The sequence below is a fragment of the Bemisia tabaci genome, chromosome 3 (assembly GCF_918797505.1).
Source record: "Bemisia tabaci chromosome 3, PGI_BMITA_v3".
NCBI classification, from domain to species: domain Eukaryota; kingdom Metazoa; phylum Arthropoda; class Insecta; order Hemiptera; family Aleyrodidae; genus Bemisia; species Bemisia tabaci.
The window spans coordinates 46,673,481-46,694,933 of NC_092795.1; the positions used below are offsets into that span (position 1 = coordinate 46,673,481).

Genomic DNA, 21,453 nt, shown 5'->3' on the forward strand with positions numbered 1-21,453 from the left:
GGTCCAAAAACTCACTACGTCCTAGCATCCGTAATTAGTGACTTTTAGCATACACTTTATCGCCTGCCTGTGAGTTGCTTAGTCGCCATCGGTTATAAAAAGCTATAAGAAATTGTGTAGCCGGCTATAGAAGCTATTTGAAATCTTACAGCCGGCTTTAGGTCGATGGTATTTTGGAACACAGATTCTACTGCCAATTTTTACTAGGGAAATAAGGATCTACCTCGCATTTATTCATTGTTTAAACGAATTTAGCCAAGATCTGTCGAACTTCATTCCAAGTCGCTTAATCAGACTGCATTCTGCGATTAAACCACAATTTCCGGCCTATACATGATGTCACTTACCACCAACCTACATAGAGAACCAATATCACATCATGTTGTATCTATAATTAGCTAGACATTGTAGTTCATAATTGCAAAATGTGGTCAAATTTTGTCTCGTGTTTCATTTTCCTGACAGCAAACCAAACAACATGTCACCTGTACTGCCGTGCTAAGGAAAAACGCCGTATGAACATTCGAGAGTTGCCAAATTTCCTTCGATAAAACGTTTATTTTTTAGGAAAACTATGAATATTTTTCCTTGAAAGTTTCAGGAACTTTAGGCAAAATTGCGAACAAAATTGTCTGAAAAATTGGAAGGAAAAAATTCAAAGGTTTACCAGGAAATACGTGTTTTATCAAAGGTAATTTGGCAACGCCTGATGGCTCACACGGCGTTTTTCCTTAGCACGGCAGTGTACCCCCTCCCCCCAGTCAATTTTCCGTAAGTTATAAAAAATAGTTTCACAAAATTGCAGGTCAGACTTTTCTTCATCCAAGAAAAAATAATAACTAAAAAAAACACGCGGTAACGTTCGATGCCGCAAATCCGTTCAAATACACACTGGAACAAAAACACATTGGATCTAGAGTCCAGACTCTTGAAAAAATTAACAAGAAAAAATACTCGTGATTCAATCGGATTTTTGCTTGAATCAAAACGAAATCCGCTTAAATTAAGAGGTTTTGTTCTTGATTTAAGCTAGATTCTGATTGAATCAAGAGTACTTTTTCTTGTCGATGTTTTTAAGAGTCTGGACTCTAGATCCACTACCAGATCCAGATCCAGATCCATTATCTAGAGTCATTTACCAGATGACCTCTGGATCGATAGGCAAGGATGGCGATTAGGTGTCGCAGAGCGCCCGGGTGCGCTGTAAAGCGACTCGAATGTATGTATGTACTCTAGATCCAATGTGTTTTTTTTTTTTTTTCCAGTGCCTATAGTTCAAGGAACTCCGCGCCCCTTCATTACAACGCCGATGCAATTTGAAAACACGATGCACCCCACTGAAGAGGGAGGAGGGGGGGGGGGGGGGTCAGGCGCCTCGCACAAGTGCTCGATTGCGTGCGAGCCGAAGCGACGAATCGGAGCTCGCCACCAGGGCGCGCGCTAGACCCGGACAACTTCTGAAAATACCAGCTCCAGCGAGAACCGCTCGTTCCCGCGTCGGACGGGCTCCGTGGGGACTGCTCCGTGACGCAACACGCGACTGTTGAACCCGCCGCCTCGGCCGCCGCAACGTCGACTCCGTCAAGTTGACCGAAAGTCGCCGAGCAAGTGGCATGCCGCTCGGATCGTTTCGCGCGTCGCGGCGTCATGGATCGCATTTTTCGGGGCATCATGAAGTACCGGCGGACTGACAGGCTCACCATGGTCGAGCAGTTCAAGCGAGTCAAGGATCACCCTGAGGTACGTCCCTTCCGACCCTCGTTTGGGCGCGGTTTCCTTTCAAAGTGTCAAAAGTGTTTATAAGAGGAGTGCTCGGTGTCAGGCATAACGTCAAGCCGTCTTGTGATTGGTCGGACGAGCTGACGTGACGTTCTAGTGGGTTTTAGACGTTGTGCGTGTTGACGACGACCCGTGACCCGTGTTTGTGTGACTTGCGTCATAAGTGTAATCAACAGCTGATCTCAATGCCGCACGCCTAGGCTGGTAGTGGCGCGACTCTGCGCTGGAGCGCCACCGTCGCGATGGCGGGAAATTCAAATTTGCGGGCTTTTTCCTCATGCGGGTTTTACAACTCAGTGTTCGATCATCGCTCATAGCTCCTTTATTCTGTGCTTTCCATTGAGTTCAAATGTTGTTTGAAAGTTTTCATATGTGACTGATGAAACATCAGAATACTTCCTTATTTCAGGTTCATTTTAGGTCTATTTTACTGGATCATATTCGATGCATCAAACAGGTGAGATTGTTTCGATGTCGATTAGTTCGACATGTAAACATAGCCTCAAAAGTCAATTGAGCAATCTGAGGGAACGGGATTTTTTTTATTAGATATTTGATTACTATGAGTACTAAACGGCAATAAAAAGTGAAATTGTCAGGAATTTTCTCATTTTCAGCTTTTCAAATTTAAATCCTAAAATTTTTGTTGAGATTGTGTTCTATTGTTTTGAACCAAACGATACATCGAATCGAACTACCATCGAATACGATCTCTTACATGAAACTGGTAGTGATAATTCAAGGTGACACTGTTTGGCGTGTGAGCTGGGTTAATGAGTTATATTGGCAAATCAAGGGCAAAAGCTGACGAATTTCCATGGTACTAGTTCGGGAGGGTAACCAATCAGTAAGGTCAAACAAATATTAGTAGATGAAGGAGGCACCTTTCCTTTATTGCTTTTGAATGGAATTTGCAGCTGAGAGAGATACAAGACAGATTTAAATTAACTTTCAACCCAAATTTTGATGCGATCAGTCGCATGTTCAACTTATCCGCTTTTTACACGAAATGTTTCAATGTTCGTTATTACTTGGGCATAATTTTATTGCTTCAACCGCTTAAAATGCCCGAGTCATACATTAGAACTGCAAAACTTAAAAAACGACTACTTATTTTTCCCCGCAATGCATTTTCTAGCAGAGTTGCTGCATGCAACACACGTTGACGGCAGGATACATTTTTTTGGCACACTCATCTGCGAAGCAAAAAGAGACAAAATATCATAATTGTATAATGCTTATTCATGCCTTTTTATCTCCGTTTTTTCCCCAGCCCAAAGCGGTATTTTTCACATGTATGGACAGTCGGATGATACCTACAAGATTTACTGAGACCAATGTAGGAGACATGTTTGTCGGTGAGTAAGGGATATTGTCTATACCTTCTCTGTGAATTTTCGAGTCAATGTCGAAAAGGAACTTACTTATGGACACTGTATGATTTCAAAGCAATCGCGCCGAGTTTTTAAGTCAGTTATTTTAGGTCGGGCGGAATCAAAGATTTGAAGCTTGAACAAGGAATTGACCCAACGGAATCCAAATTTCCTCGTTCTGCGGCCTCTCCCCTCGATCCTACTTTGGGATTAAAAGGGAGGTCCTGGCTTTGAAAAGTGAGGTTCCCATGTTATTATAAATATGACACAATTCTGCCGTGCTGAGGGAAAATGCCGTATGAAACTTCGGGCGTTGCCAAATTTTCTTCGATAAAATACCAATTCCCTGATAAACTTGTCAATATTTTTCTTCCAATTTTTCAGAGAATATTGCTTGTATTTTGATCTAAAGTCCCTGAAAATTTCAAAAAAAATATTCATAATTTTCCTCAGAAATAAACATTTTATCAAAGGAAATTTGGCAACTCTCGAATTTTTATGCGGCGTTCTTCCTTAGCACGGCAAAATTCAGACACCACGTATCAGCAATGGCAAGTCTTAATTTTTTTATTTATTGATTTTTTTTTCTAGGGGGCACATTTTATCAAAATAAATATCAGATAATATATTTTTATCGTGATAGAATCCGAGTAAAAAATCACTGTGATAAGAATGAGCCCCTAAAATGATGACTGACAAGTTTTATGAGGGAGGACCCCGTCCAATGACCGCGCTGAAAATAATCGGTTTCAAAAATAAGTCAGTCGAGTTCAAAAAGTTCGCCTTTCAAGATCATTAAAGTGGAAATAGGCGTATATAAAATGATGACAATGTTTAAGTTACACAAAGAAGATAACCACTCGTATTTAGAGATTGAAATTTCCCATAATTATGCATATTTTACCGAAGTGACTGTAAATTTGATCCTCTCTTTGCATAATACGTCGTGCACTTGCGCGAAACCTCTCTAGCCCTTCAGAGTAAGATGCCCAAAAATTATATTATTCTCTAACCCTGTTTTTCATGTCGAATTCAGAGAATACGAATTAACCAACTGTTTTTTTTTCAGTCCGTAATGCTGGTAATCTCATTCCTCACTCTCAACATTTTCTCGATGAACTCACTACAAATGAACCAGCCGCTTTGGAGCTTGGCTGTGTCGTCAATGATATCCGACATATTATCGTCTGCGGCCATTCGGATTGCAAGGTCAGCTCTTACCTTTACTTCTTTTGAAATGATCCAAGATAAAGATTCATGGAGGGAAACAAGCTATCAAGATTCTCATAATTGGTTTTACAACTGTAGGAAACTTAGAATTCCCAGTGGAATTTTTCAACAAGAATATTCTTGTTGAAAGGTTACGGGATTTTTATTATACTTTTGCATATTTTCAATGGACCACGAGACAAAGCACGACCTTTAGTACTCTGATGTATGTTTCCTCTTTAGAATTTCACGTAGAACCGATTTGCTCATTGTCTTGATTAGCGATTAGATTAGTGAGTAATGCGGTTGCTTCGTTCGCTAGATAACAAGCGTCGATGCATATAGAACGCCTTCAACAAGAAAAGATACTTCCTAGCGTGATCTTGTACGCCGAGTAGTTGCATCCTTTAAGCTCTCAATCAACACACGGAAAAAAGAGGCAGGGGTTAGGTCCCATTTGTTGTATGATATGAACATGTTCAATTTATTGTGGTAGAACCCTATAAATTAGGCCACTAACCCAAATGATGCGGCTTACGGTACTACTCTAATTTGAGTTGGAGTACTGCCAAAATTATTTGGGAATATCCGTATCGTCCAACAAATTGGGGTAGTACCGCAATTTTAGGGGATAGCCCCTAAAACTTTTTTACCCTGCAGAGTAGGAGTTTAAATCAGCGAGTCATGCGGTTGCATCATTTGCTAGATAACGAGTGCCGATGCATAAAAAACGCCTTCAACGAGAAAAGATACAGCCTAGCGTGGCTCCGGAGGTCAAATATTTGCATCCTTTTATAGGTCACCTTCGAAGAGTTTACCCCTTTTAAGAATTGAAGATTTTTATCTCTGCCGGATTTCACATCCCCTGAATAATTTATTCAAGTATACCAATTAGTTTTCCCTCAATTCCAGGCCATGAACCTGTTACATGCATTACAAGACGTAGATTTTGCAAGCAAAGAAAATCGACGAATCTCACCTTTGCGAGCCTGGCTTTGTACTCATGCCATGTCATCCTTAGAAAAGTACCAACAGTTACAAGTTGCCGGTAAGCAAATGACTTTTATATTCTTACATTGAACCAAAATTCACGTTGCATGAGAGTCATTTGAAGTATTTCTCGATATAAAGGTGACGCCAAATAAGACAGAAAATATTTTGCTACCCTCATTTTAGTAATAATGGGTCAGTTGCTCTGATCACAGGATCGTGTTTTGATGCTTGATTTTTGTAGATTTGGCAATACCTATCTGAGATATCCAAACAGCAACTCCCTAACTTCAATATTAACCGAATTGAAAAAAATAGGTTCAGACGTCATCCACCACAGTAGTGACACCCTTGGTTTCTTCCACCTTGCTTACATCCAAGTTTCACGTTAAGTGACCAGTGCAAATGTGTGTTTCCCTGACTGATGAATGCAGAGTGAAAGAAACCGAGGGTGTCACTTCTGCGATGGCTGACGTCACAAACCGAATTTTTCGAAGCGCGATATCTCGGTTAATATAGAATGTAGAGAGTTGCTGTTTGGACATCTCGGAAAGGTCTTAATATTCTTATTTTTAGGGGGTGTATCTATACCCCCAGGAATCACTGAATTTTTTTAAAAAAAAACTCTAACTTTCCTAACTTATTTCTTTATCTGTACGTCGTTTCAGAGGGTTTATTGCCCTCCCCATTCGGCGGCGATAGTGTGCGCAGCGACAAAAAAAATATGACAATTAACGAAATACGGTACCTACAGAAACACAAAAGGAAAGTTCGAGTTTCTTCAAGTTTGGGATTCTTATTTTATTCATATGTTTTTGTTTACTTTCAGTAAGTAGTGGTAATGAGAAGTTTCATTAAATTTATGATCAATGATCTAAACTATGATCTCTGATGAAAATTTTTGTCTCGATTCTAGGTTTCCATACCCCCCTGATATTTCAATCAGAAACTCCTCTCAGAAAGTTTGTCGCCTACATAGATCCTGAAAATAAATTTAGTGTCGAAGATAAGTTATCGCAGGTAAGTAACACCAAATATGAATTTTTACTACGAAAAAATACCGAAAGTTTTTTTCTTCTTTCTCAAGTGAGATTATAAAGTCTAGAAACTGTAAGCTCTCCGAATCAACTCTCATTCAATTTTCGCTAATTACTATTTTGCAAGCATAAGTTCCGATTCTCCTCATGAGTCATCTCAAAACTTGAGCAAGCAGCCAAAGCAATATTATAAATTTTCAATATTTTGCCTTCCTTGATGGAGACATAACTTGCCAAGCAGACCAAAAGGCTTCCAGGACTTTATGTCCACCTACCTTTCGTCCATTAAATAAATGTCCACCGCTAATTATGTCCACTAAGCGTTATGTCCAGTCTTTATTAAGTCCACATGATTTAATGTCCAACCATGAATATGTCCAAAATTGTCCAAATTGTGGACATGTTATGTCCACATTTTTTTCTTCTCATTTAAATGATAGGAACCACCTCAAAAATAAATGCATACTACTATTACCTTCATTCTTAAAAACATTTCATTCAGGAATCAAGTCATGAAAGAGTTAGTTAGTTAGTATAATTTTAAGACATTCAGCGTCTCAGGCTGTTAACGTCTTTACAGATAATTTTGAAAATGGGAGTAAAAACGAAAATTTAGATTTTTAAATTAAGAGAGGTGAAGAGTTTCAGAATTTTGGTGGTAATATTGGGTTCATCGCATGTAAGAGGGTTGAACAGACTTTAAGAGCAGATAAAAACATAATATGTTCATGTGTACACTGTACGGATATGATTAGATGAAAACCAAAGCGGGAGCCTAGGAAACGCTCCAATGCCAAATTAAACATATTTCAGTAACAGATGCAGTCAAAATTGAAAGTCCTCTTTAACTAGTTATTTCGTGCGCCTTCAATCTTGTAGGATACTGTGCAACGCCTCTGACGCGAAATAGTTGCTTAAAGCGTTGCGGCGCGGCAGGCAACCAGCGTGACACGCGCATAGGCGCCTACAAACCTAACGGGATACTTCACGCGTTACGCAACGCGTGAAGTATCCCGTTAGGTTCGTAGGCGCCAGTGGGCGTTCTGTGCTGAGTGCTAACACGCCGCTCCGCTCTGTGTTAGGCTCTAATATTTAAACTCGCGGAGTCAGCGTTTTTCAACTCATGATTTTGAAATGTTTGCACTCTCTGCATTGATTATTCCCTTTTAAACTGATGAAAAAGAAATATGTACTACTAGAAAATATAATGTGTTTTTTGTAAATATATTAGTGGTTCCGTGTCAAATTTGATGATTTCCAAAGCATTCAAATTTATTCTTTTATGTTTTGGTCTTTTACTGTAATGCAGCGTGGTGTAAGCGCAACCAAACGCTCAAAATTGGACGTATTTGGCTCAAGGAGGTCGATGTACAAATCAGTTAAAAACAAAAAATTGCGTGCTCTTAGTTTTTTTCATCTTTTATTAATTTTTGTATAGTTTCTTTCATCACAACTACGGCTCATTGAGATTCATATCGATGACATTGCTTGGAAAAGATTTTACAAATATTTACCACATTTTAAAAATGGAAATGTTTTTAAAATGAAGTAATCAATTTCATTAAAAAAAGAATGTACATTTAAGGCATATTTTATATCAGAAATTTCAAGGATAGAAATGAAACCAAGTATTTACCAAAGACAATTTGAAAAGATGAATCAAAAGAAGAAATTAACATTTCATTTAAAATATGAGTTACGATAACAACACCTCATTCTCTCTTAATTTTCTCATTTTGATACTGTCAATATAATTTTACACACGGACTAAAATATGACGCTTGAATTTGATTTTAGTGGACTTTACATTTGTGGACTTAACTTAGTGGACGTTTAAGCAATGGACTTAACAATAGTGTGGGCTTTAGAACTGTGGACGTAAAAATTGTGGACGAAAAGTCTGTGGACGTAAAAAAAGTGGACATAAAGTCCGTGTACCACCAAAAGCTTCTGTCCATTTCCATTTTAGCGACAACAAACATTTTGTCCTATAATTGCATCAAACTATTGATACAAATGAAGCTGAGTAATTTTAATTAAAATATTAAAATTGATTTTCGATATGTGAGCTCGTCTTATGACTTTTGATTCAACAAGGCACAATTTTTCTATCTTCTTTCAACAGATCAACTGCTTGCAGCAGCTCCAAAATATTGCAAGTTATGGGTTTCTAAAGAAGCGACTCGAAAGTCATGATTTGCACATTCACGCTCTTTGGTTCGACATCTACACAGGAGATATCTATTACTTCAGCCGCCAGAACAAGAAATTTGTAGAAATCAACGAAATGACCGTCGATATGTTAGAGCAAGAAGTACTTAGGTTCTACTCCTAGCAGTTTGCATCTTCTAAAGGCGCTTTGCCACAGCTTTTTATCTGTGATTTTTTATATTTATAGTCCAGAACTCTGTGCTTAAACTTTGATATATTTATTATTGATTGATTTTTACACAATGTCCCTAGAGCATTTAAACTAGAGAAAAGAGGCTTACGTCTAATTCATATGCGTAGTGAACAATTTCATTGGAATCTGAAATGGTGTCATATTATTATTTGACTAAAATCAGAGCAGATTAATTAGAAGAGTCCAAGCCAAATAAGTTTACGTTTTCTCAGACTGCGACTGAGCTACAGAAGATCGTCTGCCGTTACTTTAGTGTTGAAAGTAATTGGAAGAACCAAGATAAGGGATCTTCTGACGTAGTCTGAAAGTGCGCAAATTTATTTGGCGTGGACCATCTAACCTCGAAATAGTCTTAATCATGTTTTTGTAGAAGATAAGTTTTGATACTAGGGCCCTTCTTTAACATTCCCTATTTCTGTTCTTATACTTATTTATTATTTGTTTATTTTCTAAATACTTTTCCTTGGTTATAAGAAAAATTATTATTATTTTTATCTGCAATTTTAGCAAATAATGCTTAAAGTTTAAAAACTCTATTTTTGGTAGACCATAAGTTCATTTTTTACGAGCAATATACTACTCCTTACTCCCTTTGAACGCCACAAGTACTTAAGATCACACCAGTCCTGACTCAAAGGATCTCAATTCAAATTATATGGTCAATACTTTTTTCTATAAATAATAACTTCAAATCGCGCATTGCCTGAATTGTGTCCCCATGCTGAAGGAAAATTTAACTAGTTAGAAAGAACGTCGATAATTTTGTGTTCACAAAATAAAGTAATCATATATGCTAAAGTTTAGATAGACTTACCCTCTCATTAAAGTTACCATCCGTCATCACTATCAATTCTGAGAATTTTTTTTATCCTTATGCATTATTTAATTTCATACTATCTTTTTTTGTATGTGTGTACGAGAAATTTATCAAGGTAATGATTTCCTGGAAGCTTGTTACTCTCCATCTCTTTTTAGATGGCATTATTTCACCTTTTAGTTGGTTCTTTTGTTTAGAAAAAAAATTATACTTCTTTCTTCGAGCTCAGTTGATTTCCAGGTATCTGTTACTGATGTGTATGGCACACTTATATGGAGAAGGAAAGATCCTTGAGTGTTTTTCTTTTTTAAGTCATTTTTATATTATTTATACGTTTGTTTTTGCTCCGGATTGTTTTAAACATAGCTTTTATAGGTAGATGAAATTTTAAATTTTTACTTTCCTTGTGTTAACACACATGGAAGTCACTCTGGCTAAAAGCAGTTAAAATACTCGTATTTGCTGTGGACAGCAGTGACGTGGCGACCGTGGCGTGCTTTGCGATATATTGATATTTCCCCATTTGAAGCTGTGGTAAATAATCGATTATTGAGGTGTTCGCTGCGAACACCCTGTTAATCGATACTTTTTCATGGGTTTAAATGACCGATCAATCGATAAATCGCAAAGCACGCCACGCCACTGGTGGGCAGGTGAAATTAACGAAAATCGACGCAGATTCTACAGACGACACTTAGCAATGAGGAACCTCTAAAAGGGGTGTGAATCCGTTTTCTTTGAAAGAAAGAAGAAAAGAAATGTTGAAAATTAGCAATAATCAAGCTAACTGTTCGTAATTCTAAAATATTGCCAATTTATTGTTATCTTTTTTAATGATTTTAACTTTTATTGTTTTGCACATGTGATAAAAAACTCTATTAAAACGTACTTAAAAGTCAATGCATCCGTGTAAGTTTACTTCTCCTTCCTAAATCTCCCTTAAAAATTGATTTTTTTCTTGGTGTTTGAAAACTCCTCATCGGGACGAAATCGTCGTTTACAGTTCCAAAGCACTTAATTTTTAACAGCTGCATGAATTAAATGATTTGCATTCATCTCCTCTTATTTTTGCGATTCCTTTCATAGCGGCAAATTAACATATTATTGTAACCTTAAGTTTTGATCTCTTACCTAAGTAGTCTTTTCTTAGCGTGTGCGTGCTTCCACTGGAAACGAATTTGAATGACGAAATTAATGACCAAATGGTGCAAATATTCGCTTTAACTCCATACGCGCCTTCAATTTTTAAGAATGCAATTGTTCCTGCTTGCGGCCATATGGAGTAGTTTGTAGATGAAGGAGTTGGCTATACAATACTGTATAATGCACCGGACCGAGGTTTTAAGTCCAAGAATATTGTGCGCTCGATCACATGTAAACATGTTGAAACGGCATTTTCACAAATCAGGCTAAAAATCGGGGTTGGAACTTACATAATACTCTAAGATTCTGGGCCGGAAGCCACCTTATTTTAAGTAAAAATCGGGAGGGAAAAACCAATGAAGCGACACTGCCTTGGTTACATTGAAGACTCTTATTTGCAAAACCAGTGAAAAGCCCGTGACTGAAAACACAAGTATCCATATTTCGCCATAAATTATATTTCTGATACCTGATAAACTCATTAAAGGCGTAATTTACTGAAATTCTTCAAGGATGGATTAGATTCTTCATAGGTTAAATATTGAAATTACAATAAAAGCCTGCCAAGTCGAATTGTGTAGGGACCGATAAAAAATTCGACTTGAGCGGCAATTTGTCTTAATCGATTCTACACTTAACTTATGGACGTGTCTAGGAACCGAAATAAAATTCGACTTGATCAGCATTTCGTCTTAGCCGTAGTTCGACTTCGCGAGCTTTTACTGCGTCTTCAGAAATTTCTACGGTACCTCTATAATATAAAAAAAGTCTACTATTACTACTTACCCATTTATTCTTCCTTTTTCTCTTATTCATATTTCTCTTTCATTATGCTCTTTCCTTCCTCTTCTTCGTCTTTTCTCCTCCTTCTTGCTCTTTTTTCTTCTTATTATTATTTTCTTCTTATTATTTTCTTCTTCTTATTATTTTCTTCTTATTATTATTTTCTTCTTATTATTTTCTTCTTATTATTATTTTCTTCTTCTCTCTCGTTTGTTCGTCTATTACCTCCACTGTTCTACTTCTTATTCTTCATCCTCATTTTTCCCCCTCTCTTCCTCTTTTTTTTCTTTCCGTCTTCCTCTATCGTTTTTCTTTTTCTTTTCTCCTTTATTCCTCTTTTAATCTCATTCTTCTTCTCTATGTCTCCTTTTTATTCGTTCTCATTCTTCCTCTTTTTTCCTGCTTCGTATTATTTTCGTCATCTTCCTTTATTGATCATCTTCTCTCTCTTTACTTCTTCTTGCAAATTGTCCTTTCTTCTTCCTTTTCCTTGTCTACCATTTTCTTTTTCTTCTTTTTCTGGTGACCGATAAGCATATCAAAGATAACACGATTCTGGCAAAATTTGTCGTGTCTCCAACAAATGCTCCGATAGAAACCTTCTGATTATTACAAGGGACGTGATACCACTATTCGACCACGCGGGAGCTTGTGTTGCCTACACCAAAAATTGCAGGCGATCTAAAATGATATGAAAGTAACCTCTTCCCAAACCTTTTTTAAATGGGTACAGAGTGGACGTCCCATTTTACGACGTTACCACTATACAACTACGTGGGAACTTGCGTTGCCTTGACTGAAATTGAAGGCGAACTGGCATGGCGTTATTGTAATATTTTTCCGTTCGGTAAAAAGCTATTTTTGAGTCCGTTCCCAGCAAGAGTGCGATTTCACGGTGATACCACTACTCTACTTATTTATTATTTTTTCGTTCCTTTTTGTTCTTCCCGTTTCTCTTACATTCTTCTTTTTTCTTCATTTCTGCCGAAGAGATATTGTCGTTAAATAGGACTTTTACTTTGGACACGCCCAGAAAAAGGTTTTGGGAAGACGTTAATTTAACGTCATCTGAGTGTCAAAAGTGAGAAAGAGAAAAAGATAAAGAAGAATCATAAAAAGGAAAGTAAGAAGATGAGAAAGAAGAAGGAGGAGGATGAAATGTAAAATTGCAGAGTAAGCAGACGAATAAAAAGAAGAATAAGGGGAAGAGAAAGGGGACTGAAGGACACGGAGGGAAAGACGAAGAAAAGGAAGGAGTAATATTCATTTATTTGAAAGCGGTGAATTAGCAACTATGGCCACTAACACCTCGGTAGTTAGGTCATAGTACATGTAACCAAAAAAGAAAAAATTAGAAGGAACGTGTAGATAGGAGGAAGAAAGAAGGAGGTAGATGACAAGGAAAAGACAAAGAATAAGGGGAAGAATGAAGTGAAGGAGAATAAGAAACAAAAAGGGAGGAATAAATAGACGACCAAGAAAAGGTAGCAAAAATACTAGTGATAGGAGAAGAAGAAGAAGAGGTAGAAGTCGAAGCAGAAGAAGATGAAGATGAAGAAGAAGAAGAAGAAAAGGAAGAGGAGGAGGAAGAGGAAGAAGAAGAAGAAGAAGAAGAAGAAGAAGAAGGAAGGAAGAGGAGAAGGAAGAGGAAGAAGAAGAAGAAGAAGAAGAAGAAGAAGGAAAGGAAGAGGAGGAGGAAGAGGAAGAAGAAGAGGAAGAAGAAGAGGAAGAAGAAGGAAGAAGAGGAAAGGAAGAAGAGGAAGAAGAGGAAGAAGAAGAGGAAGAAGAAGAGGAAGAAGAAGGAAAGGAAGAGGAGGAGGAAGAGGAAGAAGAAGAGGAAGAAGAAAAGGAAGGGGAAGAAGAAGAAGAGAAGAAAGGAAGGGGAAGAAGAAGAAGAAGAAGAGAAAAAGGTAGGAGTAAGAGAAGAGAAAATGATGATTTGGGAACATTTAGAAATGGTGAGATATCCGGACACCTGGTATTGCGGATTGCGAATAGTACGCGGCGCGTTGCAGCGGATCACGGCGTCGGTAAGCGGATATGCGCGGGGAGCGGAAATGCGTCTGACGCGCAGGCAGCTCGCGTCCATTCAAAAATAGCCCAGGCCGGCCGAGGCGCTGCGGGGCTGGCCGGCCCATTCCATTCGCTCGCCGCCGTCGCTGTCGCCGTCTGCATATCCGCTCGAAAACGACCCCAATCGCACGCCGCACGCCGCACGCCCCGTCAAAGTTCGCACGGAATTTCGCGTTTCCCCGTGTGCCAGCCCCCGTCGCCCGGCCGAGTCCCAGTTCGAATCCCGCGGTTCATCCCCCAGTGCAGTGACCTTGACGCCATCCCACGCCATGGCGCAGTTGGTGACCGTGAAGTTGGTTCGCCACGATAACACCCCTTGGGGATTCCGCCTCCAGGGGGGTAAGGATTTCGGCACCCCCCTCCTCATTCAAAAGGTAAGCACCCGAAATCTGCCCCGTATTTTTATTTTTTTTTTATTTTTTCACAAAAAGTGCTTCTCAGTTGATTTCCCTCTGTCATAGAAGATGACCAATAGTTTTACAACCTATACGTTACAAAACATTTTTTAACACAGGGAGGGGGGGGGGGGGGCGAGTGTTTAAATCGTCTAGGAAAAACATCATAGAAGAAATGCCTCCTTGAAGCAATACAGTTTTTATCGTGGTTTCAATTTAAGAAAGGAATGCAATTTTTCCTCCTATTGAACTTTCAGGAATAAGTACGTTACTGCTCACAGGAAACACAAAATCTAGGAGGAATAAGTGGGAACTTTCTGACCCTAAAAAACCGACACACTATACTCTTTTACGGTAGAGCCACCCCTATCGGAGACTCTTCCCAGATCTGATCAACACTCCCATACGTAGAAAAAGGAGCAAAGTGAAGAAGATAACAAAGGGATCTAAAGAAAATTATAAATGCAACCAATGAAAAGTCTATGTTTGTTTACGTCATTCTTGGGCTAATCATCCCCTACACCAAATTCATGGAACCTGTTAACCCCCCCCCCCCCCTCCCTTAACGTTCTACAAATTTAGACGTTCGTTGAAAAAGTAGATTTTAATAACACTGTATACGAATTGAAGTAACTTACAAGACAATGATAAGTTTAATGCACAATAAATGCTTGGAATGACTGATTCGGATATCGTTAAATTTTTCTTCTCTAGGCCAAAAACCCCAATATATTGGAACTTTAATGATATTAGATCATCTTAGAGCTCTTTCTCAGTGCTGTTGAGTCTTTACTAAGAGTGTGCTGCCCTGCGAAGGAGAACGTCATATGATGAGCACTCAGTTGCTGCAATATTTTTCTCGATACAATATTTAATTTTGATGAAAAAAAAATGAAAAAAATAATAATATTCAAAATAATATAAAATGAATTCTCAGACAGGTACTTTTAATTAATTTGTGACCAAAATTATGTGAAAAATAAAGAGAAGAAAAGTATACATTTTTTAAAAAATTCATATTCGAGGAGTGAAACTTTGCAACGCCTGAATGTTCATGCGGCATTCTTCCTTAGCACTGAGTATTCTAAGTGATAACTGCGATAAGCAAGAAGGCCTTCAATAATGACTTTTTTTGGCGATACTTCAGGGTCCGTTCGAAGTGAGGAAGAGGGTTTATCCGGGTTTCGTCCAAGGAAGATTCCCAAAATAATGAGGAGGTATTGAAGGTTGAATGTTTGGGAAGGGATCGAGGGGGGGGGGGTTCAAGACGGGGGACCGAGAGGGGTCAGCGGTCAGAATGTTAAAAGTGAATCATCGCAAAAAATAGGTACTCCTCGCTGGTGAAAGATGAATTTGTTATCAATGGCTGAGGGGCCAACATCCGAAGGGAGAGGGAGGCGTGGTTCCCAGTTTCATTGGATGTGATTACCCTTCAGTGATGATTCAATTCCAAAGGATTTTCACGGTTGGCCAACGTTCAAATCTCACGCACACACCGTGATTCATCTACACGCCGGTTCAAATGTCTGCTGATCGGACTGTAAAAATAGTCAGCTAGATTCATAAAATAAATTGTATTCTAAAAATGAACTGATGCACATGGGTAATACATTTCAAAAAGTGGGAAAGAACAAATGTCACTCTTTAAAATGCTACCGTTGCTGTTGCTGACTGAACGAATCTTACTATATACTATAAAATCATAAGAGTCATAACGCGTAACGCATAACGTCTGAGACGCGAGATGCTTCGAGGGTTGAACCGCGAGGCGGTAAGGGGCATAGCCCCCTAGTTCAATAAATTAAATTATTACACCAGTTTTTCATACAACTTGAAATAAACTAAGATCATGACATACAGTCATGGTGAAACAGTGGGTCACAAGAGGAAGTAGGTATGATTTAACGCATCGCATCACATGAGTTCTCCTTAAAATGTTACTAAAGAAGCTATTCAAGCATCGAAAAATTAGGAATGAAATCTTCATGGAGTTATCAAAGTGTATACTTTAAACTGATCGCATGGAACGCAAATCATACGTATTGCGTCATTTGCATTTTAGCCGTTTAACTTACGTCAATTTCAAATCCTTCTCTTCTTTCGTTATTGATCTCCGAACTTCTTGCTGTGCGAACCATCTTCTACGTAGAATTCTTTGGAGGAAATATGAAATATGGGAAATATATGTAGAGGTACATATTTTGTGGTGATAGTATGAAAATATGGAATTATGCTTTGATTCAAACCTTGTCACGTGTCTGCTTTGTCTACCTTGTTGCTTTCATTAAGTGATCGATGATAGATCACCTGTCTTAGTTCTTAATTGCTATTTTATTGAATCGATAATCCACAAATTTAATTTTTACGGGAAAATTTGACGTTAAATTTTCAATGACTCGCTTTCGCAGCATTAGGCATAGCCGGTAGTCTTAATTTTGCAAATAGAGTTCCGGTCGTTAAACAAGGGGAAAATAATCATAAAACCCAACAGTGGCACTCCGCCGAAATCTTCGTACCCTCTTGACTTTATGCGACAATATTTTTCCGGTAATTTTAGGAAAGTGATCGAGTTGTATGTCACGGCGATGCGGTTGTCATTAATTCCGCTACGGCGTCGAAGTCGTAACTTCTATTTTGAGCTCGAGCAGTGCGGGGTATTCCTCTGCACGTTCTGACATCATTCCCGTTTAGAATTTTGAACTTATAAGTTATAACACGGTTGCAGCAGCATACGTAGTTTCGGAAATTTTACGCAGCCTAGAATTGAAAAACCAAGGAAATTGTTTGAATAGAAAAACAAGGGAAACAAGGAATAAAGTGGTTCTAGGTAACTGATCCAAATACGTTTAAGTAATGAGGTTCATAGCTTTTTCAAAGTTTTTAAAAGTCATGAACCTCATATCCTGAGAAAGAAATCGGAACTGGGTCATTTTCAAGAGATTCAAATCATATGATGGATTTCTCTTAATTTTTGACCACTCTAACCAAAAAGTTCATTCTTAAAATCAAACTCGAGCATTATCTTTAAGCATTTCACACTCGGAAGCCTAATCAAATCGGTATTAGTGGATTTTTCAGTTATATCATTCAAATCTGGATCTTTAAAATTAGACCAGTGTAGTTGGGTTCTTAGTTCTATCAAACTATATTTTTAGCGATTTGAAAAGACAGTATAACCTACCGACATTTTATAAGAACATCTAGACGGTTTTTAAGAAAATGTTTATTTTGCGACTCCTCAAAAACAGGGCAAAGATTTCAAAAACAGATATCGAGCGCCTCGGTGACTGCTTGATTGGATGGGCAATTTTTCCCAGGCTGGCAACCGTCCAAAAATTAAGCCTCCGTGCAAAGAACAGGGCACAGACAGTTCTTACCTTCAAACCTTTACCGCCAAGGTAACTTTACTCAAACTGTCAATATTCCGCCTCCCCTCCCCTGGTTACTGTTACCACAGCTGCCCATTTCCTCATTGTTCCGTCGTAAAATTTTTTCGGATCGGACCTCCGGCCGCCGCTGGCTTAAAAATAACCGCGAGCTGAAATTTTCGGCCGATCTGTCTGCAGTGGCGTGTAAACACGAGCAGATGTGGGAGTCTGGCCCGCGAAACGAGGAGAAGGAAACGGAGGCAATTAATGGGAAATCGGGGAGTTATTGACAACGATGAAGGATTGTTTTCGGGTGAATAAACCTCGAGTCGTTTGATGCTCGAATAAGCAACTTCTTTGAGGTATATCTCAGGCGGGGGCATAGATCCCCATGGGAGGTCCAAAGCAGTGGAAAACTGGAAGGCAATACTACCGTGCTAAGGAAAAACGCCGTATGAGCCTTCAGACGTCGCAAAATTTCCCCTGGCAGATCACTAATTTTCAGGAAAATTTTTGAATGTTTGTCCACCAATTCAAAAAAAAAAATTTCAAGGAAAAATATTCATGATTTTCCTCAAAAATAAACATTTTATTGAAGGAAATTTGACAACTCTCGAATGTTCATATACAACGTTTGTCCATAGCACGGCAGAATACTCCTCTGGATTTTGGCAGAGAAATTGTGCCCCCCCCTCCCCCATCCCATCCTAAAAAAAGTATTCACTGGTAAAACTATGTGTAAGTGCAAAGAGGAACCGCATTTTTTTTTCTTTTTTTTTTTTGTGTGTGTGGAAAACTGCTGATTTAACAATTAATGGGACTTGGGCGCGTTAACTGTAGTTCTCATCTTGATTAGAGAGCTCTGCGGTCGTTTTTAGAAAAGTGTATGCATCAATGAAAAATCGTCACAGAATTCCAAGTAGTTAAAATGAAAATAGCGGAGAGTGCTCCTTCCATTTGATGGTTATGCGATTTGGCCTACTCATAAGTTGAAATAGTTGTATCACGCGGTACGATTCCTTAGCGCAACGTTCAGTGATGGCCTCGGAAGGATGGAGCTGCAGAGGCCTCCAACTACACCAAAGCCAATCGATGGCCCAAGTGCAGAACCACTTATCTCCGCTTACGACGTTGCAAACTTCCTGTCATATTTTATTTTTTCTCTGGAAAACTAGTCACTTTGAACTTCCACAGTGTTTCTTCTCTGTTAGCAGAATATCCTGTGCGAATTTCGAGCTATGAAGTGGGCTTGTTTTCCTTTGAAATAATAAAATAGGAGCAAAAATTTAAAAAATCGGAAAAGAGATACGTGGTTTCTGCGTACAATGCGGCGGCAGAGCTGAAGAAATGACTAAAATCGAAGATCTTCGGGCGTTATTATTTGGTTTGTCGCCAAGACAGGGCCCAAGACAATCAACCGATGCGATGATGATTAGGGGGGCTTTGTCCTGTCACTTTAAAACAACCTGGATGTCGTAAACGTGATGTAGAGCGAATCGGGCCCTCCTAACCGTTTCGTGGTTTTGACGCAGCGTCACGGTTCGAATGACATATGCATCTCGTATACGACTGATATCTATTAATCTGCATCGCTTTTATGAGCGGATCCCTGTATTCTGGTTTTTATGGATCGAGGGCTAATTATAATGACATCGAAGAAATGTACCTCGTTTCTCAGAGCCGTAATAGTGAAGCCCGCTCTGCTTTTCGTCAAAGGATCTATACATTTGGACATATTTATGCTATAAGGACCTATGTTGCTCACAAACTCTATGCACATGGTTACCCCATAAATAATTAAATTTGTCAAATTTCAAATCAATAATTTTTTTACTATGTTCAAATCAGTGAAAAGTGCAGATTATTATAATTTTTTTTTTCGAGGGATCATTAATTTTAATAAAACGGATTGCGGTTTGACGCTCGAGTCATTTTAACTGAAGTACCTGTATAGCGAGAGTATAGACAGCCCATCTGAGCCCGGAACGGGCGGTATGTCTATATAGCCCGTAACTTTTCTTCCAGTGGAAATGGGGAACCACTCAACGTCAATTATTCTTGATAATTTCCGTGATTTTTCCTCTCTGCACGGAGAAAACTCTGTGAAAACTTCAAGAAATGATTTTGATTTGTTATCTATAGCTCTTGAAAAGAAATAAAATGGGAGCGGAGATTTTTATACACAACGTGGTCTGGTAGTTTCAGCGTCGATATATTTTGTCCTTAGAAATACCTCAGACTACAACTACAGCAATCGCACATTCGATCATTTTTCTGATGTTGCTCTTTTCCTCAGCACAGCAGTAAGAACCAGAAGATAAATTGATTACTTAGTGAGAGGCGATGAGGCTGCATCCTTTCCGAATATCGTACGATTTGGCATCGTGGCACGCGCATACACGGGTGGCCATCGGCGCACGCGCGCAGCGTCGCGCCCTAAAAATAAGTTCTATTTCAAACGGGAAAAGCCGCACTGGCCGACCGAGAAAACGCTCGAGAACTGTCAAGTGAAGGCGTCCAAAACAAAAATATTCCACCATTTAATTAATTTTTTTTCAAGTCATACCGAGGTCTTTTTCCTTTTGCTTCCTTTCATTAAGTTGCATGCTTATATGTTTTGATCAATACGATTTAGAGTAAATATAATTTGATAAAATCATGAAGAACGAAAGTTGAATCGACGAATTTTCTGTAACAATATGATGCAAATTTAATTCGCCCTTCCCCGAACGAAGGATAGCGTAACTCCACTCCAAGGTTGCAAAGTTAACTCAATCAGTTCAACCTCTCAGAAGAATATACTTGCTTTTTAGAATTCCGGACTACATGTCATAAATTTGACAAAATTGATCAACATTTCCCAACCGAAGATTAAATTTTACATTTAGGCAGGGAAATTCACCATTCCTTCAGAATACACCGTCGGGGTGAATTTTATCGGAAAGTTTGCAACCCTGTCGGTGTATCCTCACAAAATCGCATAATTCTCTGTGTTTTTCTGCCGCTAGGTGAAAAAAACGTATATTTCAGGATGATTTTACGGTGACTGGGTGTTGCAAATTGTGCTGTAGCGATCCTAATTTATTTAAATGAGTTAGTTGCGCTAAAACCAGCATCCACTCTTGGTGGTAGCCATAGTAAACGAGACCGTTTCAAACACCAAATTTCTACGTCAGATATTAACGGAGACATCGTGCATCGAAAAACAGCTCATGACATCATGCATCCACCGCGTCACTGCGTACCGTGGTTTCATGCACCTTGGCTTCATCCGTGTTTTGCATCGAGCAATCAGTACTGCCGTGCTAAGGAGAAACGCCGTATGAACATTCGAATGTTACCAAGTCTCTCGCAATTAATTGCTCATTTTTTAGGATAGCTATTAATATTTTTTCTTGAAATTTTCAGAAAGTTTAGATACAATAGCGAATAAAAATGACTGAAACATTGGAAGGAAAATATACGTAAGTTCCCTAGAAAATCCCTAGTTTATCGAAGTAAATTTGGGAACGTCTGAAGGTTCATACGGCGTTCTTCCTTAGCACGGCAGAGTACGCGTGTGTGTATCTATGATTGATAAGATAATATAGAAGAAACCATGGTGCGCAAATGCACGATTTATGACGTCAAACATCGTGTTTTTTCAAATAATGATACACTGGTAAAAAAACCACATTGGATCTAGAGTCCAGACTCTTGAAAACATTGACAAGAAAAAGGATTCTTGATTCAATCAGATTTAAGCTTAAATCAAAAGGAAATCCGCTCAAATTAAGAGGCTTGGTTCTTGATTTAAGCTTAAAGCTGATTGAATCAAGAGTATTTTTTCTTGTCGATGTTTTTAAGAGTCTGGACTCTAGATCCAATGTGTTTTTTTTCCAGTGTATCTCCGTTAATAATGGATGTGAAAACTTGGCGGTTGAAAGGATCTTATTAGTTTTTGCTTCTCTGTAAGCTGAGCATTATAAGAGCACGATTCTGCGACTAGCACAACTGACTCATTGACGAATCAAGTGAACTCTAATCGCAACTCGTGACTAATATGCGGGGATCCCTATCCCAGACCGTGCGGACGAGTGACG

General features: G+C 38.7%; 2 protein-coding genes across 8 annotated transcripts in view; both read left to right on the forward strand.

Moving 5' to 3' along the window:
* Positions 1 to 1,498: 1,498 nt before the first annotated feature.
* Positions 1,499 to 10,509, forward strand: CAHbeta (carbonic anhydrase beta). Of its 2 annotated transcripts, none has more exons than XM_019041761.2 (6): positions 1,499 to 1,740; positions 3,053 to 3,137; positions 4,222 to 4,361; positions 5,274 to 5,409; positions 6,268 to 6,371; positions 8,514 to 10,509. In XM_019041761.2, exons 1-6 carry the CDS (start codon positions 1,648 to 1,650, stop codon positions 8,721 to 8,723), a joined length of 768 nt encoding a protein of 255 aa, XP_018897306.1. In that variant the 5' UTR covers positions 1,499 to 1,647; the 3' UTR covers positions 8,724 to 10,509. The 2 variants fall into 2 exon arrangements, with proteins under 2 accessions (XP_018897306.1, XP_018897307.1); XM_019041762.2 differs by lacking the exon at positions 1,499 to 1,740 and adding an exon at positions 1,761 to 2,236.
* Positions 10,510 to 13,584: 3,075 nt separating this feature from the next.
* Positions 13,585 to 21,453, forward strand: part of Zasp52 (Z band alternatively spliced PDZ-motif protein 52) — a 77,150-nt gene continuing 69,281 nt past the window's right edge. For 3 of the 6 annotated variants that reach the window (XM_019041563.2, XM_019041564.2, XM_019041565.2), the window contains exon 1: positions 13,587 to 13,982. In XM_019041563.2, the coding sequence (XP_018897108.2) occupies positions 13,878 to 13,982 (105 nt within the window). In that variant the 5' untranslated portion in view covers positions 13,587 to 13,877. Of the gene's footprint in view, positions 13,983 to 21,453 lie in introns of all 6 variants that reach the window. The other 3 variants (XM_019041567.2, XM_019041566.2, XM_019041562.2) reach the window with 3 other exon arrangements.

Bases quoted from the DNA above. Each gene is read 5' to 3' on its own strand.
- CAHbeta (XM_019041761.2), top strand. From the start codon at position 1,648: ATGGATCGCATTTTTCGGGGCATCATGAAGTACCGGCGGACTGACAGG. The intron at 3,138-4,221 runs GTGAGTAAGGGA...TTTTTTTTTCAG, and splicing joins TGTAGGAGACATGTTTGTCG to TCCGTAATGCTGGTAATCTC. The intron at 4,362-5,273 runs GTCAGCTCTTAC...CCTCAATTCCAG, and splicing joins GCGGCCATTCGGATTGCAAG to GCCATGAACCTGTTACATGC.